The 12,025-nt window shown below is 45.1% G+C and overlaps 1 protein-coding gene across 10 annotated transcripts; it reads left to right on the forward strand.

The window, feature by feature from the left end:
* Positions 1–1,047: 1,047 nt before the first annotated feature.
* Positions 1,048–6,663, forward strand: LOC136529301 (arogenate dehydrogenase 2, chloroplastic-like). Of its 10 annotated transcripts, none has more exons than XM_066522380.1 (5): positions 1,048–1,403; positions 2,364–2,470; positions 3,114–3,287; positions 3,880–3,979; positions 4,372–6,663. In XM_066522380.1, the coding sequence occupies exon 5, from the start codon at positions 5,302–5,304 to the stop codon at positions 6,421–6,423; it is 1,122 nt and encodes a 373-aa protein (XP_066378477.1). In that variant the 5' UTR covers positions 1,048–1,403; positions 2,364–2,470; positions 3,114–3,287; positions 3,880–3,979; positions 4,372–5,301; the 3' UTR covers positions 6,424–6,663. The 10 variants fall into 10 exon arrangements, with proteins under 10 accessions (XP_066378477.1, XP_066378475.1, XP_066378476.1 ...); XM_066522378.1 differs by lacking the exon at positions 3,114–3,287 and adding an exon at positions 4,066–4,282; XM_066522379.1 differs by lacking the exon at positions 3,114–3,287 and adding an exon at positions 4,066–4,235.
* The last annotated feature ends 5,362 nt before the right edge of the window (positions 6,664–12,025 follow it).

The following is a 12,025-nucleotide window of genomic DNA, read 5'->3' on the forward strand; positions in this document are numbered from 1 at the left end:
CATCTCTTCAGATATCACTCTTAAAATTGCTCCTACATATTTATCATCGAGAGAGAAGAATTCATAACTTTAAGCCATTTTTACATACGTGGCAGGACACGTAGGGAAGTCAGCGTGTCTGTGGGATGCGAAATGACTTTGTTACCCCTCATCTATTTCTTCTTCGTTCGTCTTATCCTCGTCGCTGGGTAAAGATGCATCCTGGCCTACGCGTCTCTAAGTTCCGCCTCCTCCTCCCTCCCAGACGCGAGCAGCAGCAGATGAAGCCGGCGAGCGTGAGGTCTGTGCACCACCCCAGCTAGCAGCGCTGCTCCGATGGCGAACGCAGGCACGAGATCCACCGGGCGCGGGCTCTGCCACGGGCGCGCGGCTCTATCTCGCATGCGTCCCCATCCCCGGCGTGCCTCCCCCATGGTCGGTCGTGCGAGGTCCAGCTCCTCCCCTTTCGGTCGCTGTTCCCCCATCCCCGGCGGCGCGCGTGAGCTCCTAGGTCCGGCGAGGTGCCACCATGTTCGTCGCCGGTGGGGGAAGCTGGCTCGCCAGTACCGGCAGCGACTGCGCTCGAAGAGACGCAGCGCAACTCGTCTGTGGCCGGGGATGCACGTCCTCCACCGGCGAGGAAGCAGAGGAGCACGCGCACGAGGAGGCACAGGGCCGCCATGTTCGTCGCCGGCGTTGAGGAGGCCGTGCTGCAGCGCGTGCTCCAGGTGCCATGTTCGTCGTCGGCGTCGGGCGCGGCCGTGGACCTACAGGCTGTGGCCCCGGCTGCCTCGCCCCCAACCTCCCCTATGTCCTGTCAGCCGCCGCCATGGACTCCGTCGTCGGCCATGGCCGGAGCTCAAGCGAGGAAGGGATAGAGATAGAAGAAATAGATGAGGGGTAAAAATATCATTTCACGTGGTCAGTTCATGTTGTCAGATCGAGTTGACGTGCTATGTCAGCGAAAATGATAAGAATGTATTAAATGCTCTCTCCATGGTAAATATATAAAAGTAATTTTAAGAGTGGAATGAGGCGACATCCGTTCTAACGGTGAAAAGTTAAATATCCCGCTCTCCCCGGGGCCTCCTTCCCTCTCGCCCGCACAACCGCAGAAGCTCCCGTGCGCTAAGAAAGAGGCAGCGGCGTCCCAGCGGAGGAGGCAGATCGGCGTCCCGGAGGCGGAGCGGCGTCCGAGTGGAGGAGACGGCGGAGGCAGAGCGGCTTCCCAGCTGCGGAGGCAGAGCGGCGTCCCGGAGGCGGAGCGGCGTCCGAGCGGAGGCGGCGGCGGAGGCAGAGCGGCTTCCCAGCTGCGGAGGCGAAGCGGCAACGACGACACGTCGGCTAGCCTGCGTCACGAACAGGCGGTGCTCCTCTGCTGGACGCTGGAGCTGGTTCTCATCGGAGTCAGGTGCCCTGCCCCAGTGAGCTCCTCTCTCCTGCCTGTCTTTTGACAGTCCGGATCTGCCAACCTGTACTCATTAGCTGTGCCAGAGATTGATATTGGAAAATGAGATCGGGATGAGGAATTTGCTGATTTGGGATTTGTAAGAGGCGGAAATGAGATTGGGATTGTGTTTATCGTTGATTTTTAAGGGAGAAGTGTTTATTAGTTGTTCTAAGCTACGACCCTACCGCTTCTCGTAGTTTAGGTGTTTGAAAAAATGTCTATTTTAGGGCAGCTTTGGTGTTCATTTATTTGATCACTGGGGAATATTTTAGGATCCATTGCACTCTTCATTCATATATGCATCTTCTTTTTTCCCTTCTAGAATCTTAGTTTCCAGATTGTACTGTGATTTCAAATTGTGAGATCCATTATACTGAGGTCCCTAACACTCTACTTCTTACATTTCCAAATCAAAGAACAGCTCATTAGCTGCCGTGCTTGGTACACTGAGACGTGCAAGTGCAAATATGAAGTACCCACATACAATTACTTGGAGAAAAAAAATCGGTTGTAGAGATTTGTGCAATTATATTTGGTTTTTGTTGATGATCCGTGTTCAGAATTATGCACGTGGCAGTAGTCATTGAAGGGATAGTCAATGCCAGTCATTCACTCACTCGTGTTTGATTTGGTTCAATGTTTAGACATTCACATTATTGCATCTTTGGAGAATTTTGCAACTACTACTGCGGCTGTGCACTTATTTCTTTTTGCTGTTTCATGCATGCATTGGTGACATAATATCAGTAATGTATATACTTTGATTTTGCTCTTATGATCATATTTCCCAGCTGCCTACTTGGGACCTTAATAAAGTGAAAAAAATAAGAAATAAGTTTATTGTTGCTTTGATTTTTTTTAGGCAGCTGACTAGCTGAGTTCCTTTGTATCTACGAATAATGTCTGGTTCGTTTTGTTATTGTGCTACATGGAGGACACTAGCTACAACCACTGTGGCCCACTGACGGCCTCAACGTTGTGATTCTGGCCTCTGGTGGCAATCCTCCTTGTGGTATTACAGCGACGTCTTCTGTCTCAATGGTACGTGTCCCTTCAAACATGCCCTTCCTACCTGGGTAGGAGTGATAGATGAATGCTTCATGGTTCTTCTGATTTCTGTAATGCTTCACTGGCCTGATTAGATCTCACTAATTAATTTGTGCTTTTGTTTGCTTATATGTAATCAAGATCATAAGGGGTTTGGTGATAGCTGGTAGCCATGCGTAGGTGGTTCTAGGGACGCTAGCAGATGCTCCTTTCCATTCATTGACATATCCTGTTTTTGCTTATATTTCCTTCCTTCTTTCCCCTCTTTTAATGCCTTCCAGTCATCAGTAGGACGGATTGTTGCTGCCACCCATCTTCCCATTCTGTCTCTCTTCTCTTGCTGTTTCTCAAGCGCCGGTGCTTATGAATTGAATAGCAGCACAAAGATTGTTAGTACCAACGATTGTTGCATGCCGGCATCGGATACAGTGGGTGTGAGCAAGGACAAAGACAATGTGCTGCATAATGTTTAGTAGATTACCAACTATTGGCTGCAGGCCATGTTAGGTAAAAAATATCAAATTTTCACCAAATAATTGATGGACACAGTAGCATATATCTTCAGAGACTCTTACCTGTCCCAAAATGTTAAGAAAGCCCACAATATGCATGCCTAACTGTGCCTCTTGATGTCTAGCGGTTGAGGTATGTCTGTCAACTTGGATCAAGGCAAACTGGTGATTCTTATACTTGGTTGTTCTGTGTGGATCATGGGTTTGGAACTCACAATGGAATCGATTCCGTGTTCAGAAGTGAAAAGCGGCTCACTGAATTTTTGGGGTGGTCCAGTGGAGCTTTCAGCTGGCAGTAGGTACCCAGAGCTCTTTTTTTTTTGAGATCAGCAGACAAAGCTAGCAGCTGCACACTTGTAGCGACTCACTGTTTTTTTTTCAGTTATCTAGCAGAGCTTTTAGCAAATGCACATTTTATCATGGGGTTCTCATTTATCAGATATAGATTAGTGAGCATATATTATCTCCCCATGCATCATAAGATATGATCATATAAGTTATCAGTCTGACTTTATTTTTGAATATAAAACCATAGAAGATACGTGTTGCAGCACACAACTGTGAATATGTGCAGCCTATTTGGTCCACTTGGACATATTATAAACAGATCCTGTTCCTGAAGAATAAAATGGCCATAAGTTGATCCAGAAATCTGTAACAAAAAGCCCCTGAAAATCTACAGGACCTTGGTTTGCCGTCCAGCTTTGAAAAATTGCAACTTGAATGAAACAATGTGTAGGGAAGTTGAGTTACTTCCTAGCTTTGGAAATTAAGAGGCTTTCCTATTGAAACTATCTCTTCATATAGGTGGGCTCTTATAAGTAATTTGAACATTGATGCAAACACCATTGCTAAAATACAGAGGGAATTTGCTATTTTTCTACTATACAGTGGCTGTGAAGATAGCTCCCCCCCAAAGTTTGATTTCAGTTGGAGATTGAGCTTCATGGACATTCCAAGAGGAGCAGAATTTCTTCATGCACTGCAGCAAGTAAGAATAGTAAGAGGCATATATTTTGGATGTGATGCTCCTTTACTATTTGCAATCTAATTAGCGTACAATACTTTTTCTTTAAGGGGTATATTTATGAGCCAGCCTGTTCGTTTGGCTGTGGCTTGTCGTAAACGATCGTAAATTTCCAGCCGGAACAGTATTTTTCTCTCACACAAACCAGCCAGCAGTACTTCTTCACGAACCAGCAACGATATGAACCAGCCAACCGAACAGGCTGCCCAAATTGGTTCAAGTATAACTTTGTTATCGCAGCAACGCACTGGCACATATACCTATTTAGTATGGACTTGTTAAACACTTCAACATAGCAACACTTTTGTAGAAGTGGAATACTGACAGTTCATGGATTGCTTTTAATCTCATTTCAGTGCAACAATCAGTGGCTGTCTGAAGTCCAATTCATGGGTGTTGAGCACCCTAATAACGCATGGCCAGCCGAAGGGAAAGCAAACACGACTCCAGAAAGGCACGTGCTATGGATGCATGAACCCTGCAGAAACCTCGTGCCATTTTGCAACCTATGTGCGAGTACCATGACGTTTCTTGTGTTGCATTCGATGATCTGGATTCTGGACTGAGTGATTCTGGACTGAGTGGCTGTGATGATGGTGGATGACTCAGGTGGTAGGGACGCACAGGCATGGGATTATTGGCCTGAGCAAATCAGGATATGTAGAGTATAGATAAAGCAAATGTTTGAGAGAAGGCATATGTGTTACTGAGCTCGGAATATCACACATGCATCGGCTTATAACCTGTACACATTGATGTTGCAAGGTGGGAATAAATAGCTCTTCTCGCACATGCATATTTTCACATGGCTGTCATGTAAAAGTGATTATCGGCTACAAAAGGCTTGATTCAAGATCAAAGTCAAACAATAACAACAACAAAGCCTTTCGGTCCCAAGATCAAAGTCAACATTATTTTTTTCTATAGTACAACATGTATACAAATTTAAATTATTATTATGATTTCTTTCCCGTAGCAAAGCAAGGGCATTAACCTAGTAGAGTTTATTAAAAGATATGATCAGGCGAAGCAGTGTGTGTAAATGTCATCGAGCCAGGCCTGGCCCAGTTTGCTTTCATACAGTGGCCCAAGTATAATTCAGTCGGCCCGGCCCATTGGTTGTGCCTCCGAAACCTAAGGAGGGGTCACCCTTATCCAGCCGTTGTGTCGCCGTCTCATTTCTCCCATCGACCCAGAAAAAATAATAAGGTCGCCGCCGTCATCTTGCCTGCAGTTGAGCGAGGGGAAGAAAAAGTGGCAGTATATTGTAGCGATCACCCAAGATCATGGCGTCATCTTCCTCCGTCCGCCTCCATCACCTGCCGTCCGCCTCTCCCCGGTCGCCTACTCCATCCAACCTTCAATTCCGCGCGGCGAGCTGCCCGTGGCGGCGGCTTCACGTTCCCGGCACAGCACCTTCTCCCCTCTGCCTCCGCGCCACGGGTGCTGCGCAGCCGATTGACAGCGACAGCAACGCTCCGTTATCCCGTGGGGCGCAGGAGGTCGAGAAGGTGGAGGAGCAGCCTCAGCCTCCGCCGCGGCTCAAGATCGCCGTGGTCGGGTTCGGCAACTTCGGGCAGTTCCTATCGCGCACGCTGGTGGCGCAGGGGCACACGGTGCTGGCGCACTCCCGGTCCGACCACTGCGCCACAGCGGCGTCCATGGCCGCGTACTTCTTCCCAGACCCGCACGACCTGTGCGAGTGCCACCCGGACGTGGTGCTCCTGGCTACCTCCATCCTGTCCACCGAGTCCGTGGTCCGGTCGCTCCCGCTGCACCGCCTCCGGCGCGACACGCTCTTCGCCGACGTCCTCTCCGTAAAGGAGTTCCCCAAGCGGCTCCTCCTGGGCTTGCTCCCGGAGGAGATGGACATCATCTGCACGCACCCGATGTTCGGGCCGGAGTCGGCGCGCGACGGCTGGGCCGGCCTCCCCTTCATGTTCGACAGGGTGCGCGTCCGGGACACCTGCCCGGCGCGCCGCGCCCGCGCCGAGGCGTTCCTCGGCGTGTTCGCGCAGGAAGGGTGCCGGATGGTGGAGATGTCGTGCGCGGAGCACGACGCGCACGCCGCCGAGACGCAGTTCCTGACGCACACCGTCGGGAGGATGCTGGCGGCGCTGGAGCTCCGGGCGACGCCGATCGACACCAGAGGGTACGAGACGCTGCTCGGGCTGGTGGAGAACACGTGCAGCGACAGCTTCGACCTCTACAACGGCCTCTTCATGTACAACAACAACTCCACCGAGCTGCTCAACCGCCTCGACTGGGCTATGGACGCCGTCAAGAGGAGGCTCTTCGACGGACTCCATGACGTGCTCCGGAGGCAGCTGTTCCACGTCGGGGAGGGGGAGGGGGAGGGGGAGAAGCACGCGACGGCGACGATCAAGTCGGGAGAGGTGAATAATTGATGATGGCACGGCACGACACAGCGGCGTGGCATAAAGGCACGACGTCGATCTGTCGCAGCGCGCGGCTTGCCTTGCCTTGCATGTTGGTTGGATCTTGCTGTCTTCCTTGTTAATCGTTGATATGGAGTGTCGATCTTTCGCTTTACTCCGTTTTCATTTCAGTGAGATTAATAATAAATAAACTGTGACATGACAACTATGAGTGCTGAGAGTACAGATACAGATGAATTCTGGGTTGCACTGCACCGCGTCATTCATTTCACGTCAGATGTATATATATGGTGGTACCTGCTGGTTTGTAAGCTGTTCGTCGAGGTCCCGTTCCCAAACGAAGCAAGATCGACAGGGAAGCCCGATAAAAAAAAAAGATCGACAGGGAAGACGTGTTCCAAGGAAAGCCACGTGCCTGCGGTGGTTGGCCCAAGTGCGCAACCCGACAGCGTCACAAATATCGGCACCTCGCCGGCAGCGCTGCCTGCACCGGCGTAAACTCGTTTCCCCTTTTTCTTTTTAGCCCAACCACGCAGTGAACGGCTTCTTTGTTAGCTTGCCCAGAGAACCTTGCTTAGCCAGATAGCAATCTGAGCCTTTCATTTATAACAAAAAAAAAATCTATTTGACCTACCTCGCTCCCCTCCAAACCGATTTGACTCTTCCAATGGAAAAACTGGTTTATCAAAAAAATTCTCTTCCAGAATTTTTCATCCTCCGTCACTCCTGCCTCTCTCGATTGATCGCTTTCTAAAACCAAGTTTTCTATGACAAGCGTCTCATATCACTTATTTTTATATCCAGAAATTAAAATGACTCTGATACACATCGAGTCGCCGAAAAAAGTAAAACATTTGAAGATTGGGAGTCGCCACAAAATTATAAGAAAAATAGAGTCTGACCAGGAGAATGCTCATGTTTGTTCCTCCACTCTCTCGGGTCTTGGTCGGTTTTATTGAGAGTAGCAGCACTGGGCTCTGGATGGTTTTACTAGGAATAGTAGTACTATCAGAGATAAGATCGAGCCCTGTTTGATTTATTGTCCCTTCCGTGACTCAAACCCACGACACATGCTTATCTACAAGTTAGGACAGCATACATCCAACCACACACTAGAGTCCCAAATATATTGGAATAGATAGCACAAGATGTACATTCCATTAAAAAATCAGAGTACCATCAATACCGCTTCCCAAATTACCTAGGAAGCAAATTCGAACAGTTCTACAAGTTGTAGAAAATTAGAAAACCATTTTCCCAATACTTGGGGCTTGGGAGGTCAAATAGACTTTCTTTTCCTTCATTTTCTATTGGACCCGTGTGGATCCCTGGAATTGAAATCCATTCTAATAGTCACAATTTAGACACGAATTAATTAAGTTAATATGGCCACATATGGAATATACTTATATACTATTGTTAGCCAAAAGGGGGAGATGCTTATTTCTTGTAGTTCTGTTGTAGAGGAGTGAGCCTAAGAGTATTATATAAGTTATAGAGCAAAAACGTAGCATCAAGATCTATGGAATCAATTTCTATTTTCCACCCCATAAATATAGGACAAGCTTATATCTAAATTTTAAAAAATTGTGAAATATTAAATTTCAAGCTAAATAGTGTAGCCCATTAAGTAGATTTCAATGAAAAAAATCTATTTTACCTCCCTAAACTATTCTCAAAGTCTAGTTTTCCTCCCTGAACTCCAAAACCGGGTAAACCACCTCCCACAACTTTTAAAACCGTTCATTTTACCTCCATGACCCTGTTATAAGTGGTTTTCAAAGCCGGTTTTGTCTTTTTCTTTTTTTATTTATTTTGACTGAACTTTGAAAAATCATAGTAAATCATAGAAAAATCATAAAATAAAAAATCTAATTTTCTTGGACTCCACATGAGTAGATCTACACAGTGAATATATAATATGGTTTATTTTAGTACAAAATTTTTGTTGTAGCTTTAAATCTATGATTTTCTGTAATTAACTCAAAGCATGAGTTTCTATGGTTCAATTGTGGTGAAATTTTTATGATTGATGTTTATAAATTAATGCACACAGAATAATCCACAAGCGCACGGATATTATACCGATGTAGCATTTCACCGGGAGTACCTAGTTTTATATCGAATTCGACGAAACGTGTGTGAGAATAACCAAATCTAACTTATCCCAACTTCACAATCAAGGCTAGATAATAGGAGCGTAGAGGAGACTGCTAATGCCTTCTAGTTCTAACTTCGGTAAGATTTGTCTTCTATTGTTCAATTCTAGGGATATTACTAGAGAAAACACAGGTAGAGTATGTTTTCTATAGCAATAAAGTCATGCTAGGCCTACTAACGGGAGGTGGAATACAAAGGATTCAACGAGGATATAAGAGTCACCCTCACGAGCTACCATCGATCTAGAAAATAGGGTACATCCACGAGTAACCGAGTCTAAGCACCACGCTTACACTGCGAATACTACTTTAACCCAGGAGCTACAAGGATTAAAGTACTCAAAGAGAGTCACAAACCTGAAGAACAATATGAACAAGATGTTTATTTGAATTAGAAGTCGATTCCCAGAGAAATCTCAGAAGCAAGCTCAAGAAGAACTTGATTCTGCCAGGGTACAAGCCGTAGAGAGAGCACCGACAGGTCGAGACTCCTCCAAACTCTTCCCTCTCACTCTATCTTACTATCTCTAGTACAAGACTAGATCCTATTGAGGACTAATCTTCTCTTAATTGCTAGCTCTGATCCTGGTGGACATTTGAATTAGGGTTTCTGGCTTCTCAGCTCTTAGGATCAAATGAGACATGCCCTGGAGGGGGGCATGCTGGTATATATAGCCTTGAGCGTCCAACGTGAGCCCTTGGATCAAACCGACTTAAAGAACGATGGAGATGCAATCCTTAAGGCGGTGGAGAACCAACATAACAATGAGGTTGACAGGTAGGACCCATAGGGGTCAGGCGGCCTCTAGGTGGGTCCAGATGGCCCCACATGTTAGAGACACATGTCCCGCTTCGGTGATTCGCCTTCTAAAGTCTTCCCATGTCGATTACGCGATGGAACTTCATGATTTCTTTTGATGAATAAGTCCTCCTTGGCATTTTTCTAAATAAAATCCTACTGAAAATACAGATTCACCAAAATTCGTGGAATTTGTTAGTTTAAACCCCTAAGTCTACATTAGTGATCCTTTTTAGCCTTTATACAAGTTATGTTGATGGTTTGTGATGAATGTTAACTACCATCAATAAACTCCCCCACACTTAGGCTTTTTCTCGTCCTCAATAAAAGGATGGATTACTCAAGACATAACCTTGAGACAAGGCATCAACATAAAACCATTTTCAGTCATGTATGCACTGCAGGATTCAAAGTGTCTACCATGAAACTTTGGACGGTTGAAGAACGGAACAGCTTAAAATAGATCACCATCTTCCTTCAGTAAAGTCAATTGGATAAACATTTTAATATGTTTGAAAAACAAAAATATAGCTTACCTTCTCCTTTTGTAGTACTCTCAAATTACTCTGTATATATATATATATATATATATATATATATATATATATATATATATATATATATATATATATGGTATTTTTGGATCTTCATCAAGGCATTGATGACTTTGCCTTCTTTTTACCTACTTCTAAAAGCTTATGTGGAGCTCAGGTAGGGATAAATATGAAAACATACTTGCATTGCATATATTGTAAAGTCAAAACAAGGATCCAAGGAAAAAGTTGTCATACTCTTAGATCAAGATGTGCATGTGTGTGGATGTATATATGGTGACTAACTTAATTCTACTATGCTCCTTGAAACATATCTCTCTTGTTTAAAACTTGAAAAACTTTTGCAAGAAAACATGGGCTATCTTTTTTATGGCGGGCATCTGAGTACCCATTGTTTTCAATATCTCGGACACTTGTTCATTTTTTTCAATACTTTTTTCTAAATAACGTTTGCATAGCCCATGACTCTGCAATTGAAACTTTTCAAGAGAGACATTTACAAGAACTTGGAGCATTTATCCTATCAAATATATTTATGTGTCTATTCCCAGTGTAGGAGTAGAACATTTTTAGGTGGATGGAAAATATGTTGTTGCGTACCCCTAGTGTAGGAGCAACAAATGTATGTGGAGTGTACGTGATCTTGATCTTGAGAGCATGATAAGTTTCTGAGCATGATAAGTTTCTCAACAAGGGTCACAAGGTTTGACCAAACTCAATACAATGACAAGTAGTATATGTAGAAGGTTTCTCTAGTCTATATATGGCTCTAGTAGGACATTGCTTACCACAAAGGAGAGGTATTGCTATTCTTTTTATTTTTTGGAATAAAATTCTCCAATAACAAGACATCAAGAATCCAGTTCTCATTATTCTACTATATCTCATTCCACAACAACTTAAGTAATAGGGGGTCCCTAATAATAAGTTCCCAACGGTAGCAAGACTTTCAGGAAAAGTATTATGTGAGTCTATCCTTAAGTCATGACGAAAATAATCTATCCTCATGTTTTAAAGTTGTTTTATTAAGTGTTTTTCAATTCGGTTTGAAATGGAAAGCGAAACATATAAAAATAGAGTGTATTGAGCTTGAACCTGACCGTGGACAAAGTGCGAGGCGAGGCGGCGCTGTGATGGGCCGAATGGGCCATGTAGGAGGCTGGGTAGCCCACTCTTGGGTCCGTTTTGGTCCAACTTTGGCGAGCGTGGTGTTTGTTCTGTTGCTTTCTTAATTTTGTGATTTTCACGATCAAATTATGTCTTGATGTCGCGGTGTGATTCCCCCATACTTATTTTCTTGTATACCTTTATGCACAACATGTGGAGACAAACACATATCCAAAAAGAAATAGAGAATAGATAATAATAAGAAGACTTCATTAATATATAAGGCACTTTATTGCACAAGCACAAACTAAACATAAACTTCTGATGACGTAACACGAACTTCAATATTCTAACGATCTGAGCTAAGCGAGTAACCTAAACATACTATTTTTAAACACATGACCTAAACACTCGTGCCTTATTATTAACTATTAATTCTCACTTCTTCATCTTAGCAACAAAATGATTCAAAGCATTTAGGTCATGTTGTAGGCTCTTGCGATAGACGTGTTCTTCATCGATCCTTTGCTCTAGGGTATAGATAACATCAGAGAGGTCTTCAATCTTCTTCTCTAAGAGAGCAATGGCCATCCATGGTCGCTTCTCAGCCTCTAGGATAGGTGGTGAAGGTGCCCTCATTTTCTTCTCCTTTGGTGGAACAACCTTGATCTGATCCGGCATAGCACGAACTCCATCGATGATGGTACGAGGGGTGACCGACTTGTATTTTGCACATGTAACATCTCCAAATTTGTTGGTCTTCACTCCGGTCAGCATCATGTTTGCCCTTGGAGGAAGGAGATTGATCTCCTTCGTCACCTTGATCGGCGGCGGTGAGTCAGGTTGACGTGGCTTGTCCTTGAGAAGTAGACATGGCGGCGGCGGAGCAATCATGCCTAGACAATGGATAGCTTGGGCGAAGTAAGATTGGCTTGAGTGAATTGGGGTAACTTCTGGAGGAGCGACGCTCAGCGCAAGCGCGTTGGGCTTCT

The sequence above is a fragment of the Miscanthus floridulus genome, chromosome 19 (assembly GCF_019320115.1).
Source record: "Miscanthus floridulus cultivar M001 chromosome 19, ASM1932011v1, whole genome shotgun sequence".
In the NCBI taxonomy this organism is placed as follows: domain Eukaryota; kingdom Viridiplantae; phylum Streptophyta; class Magnoliopsida; order Poales; family Poaceae; genus Miscanthus; species Miscanthus floridulus.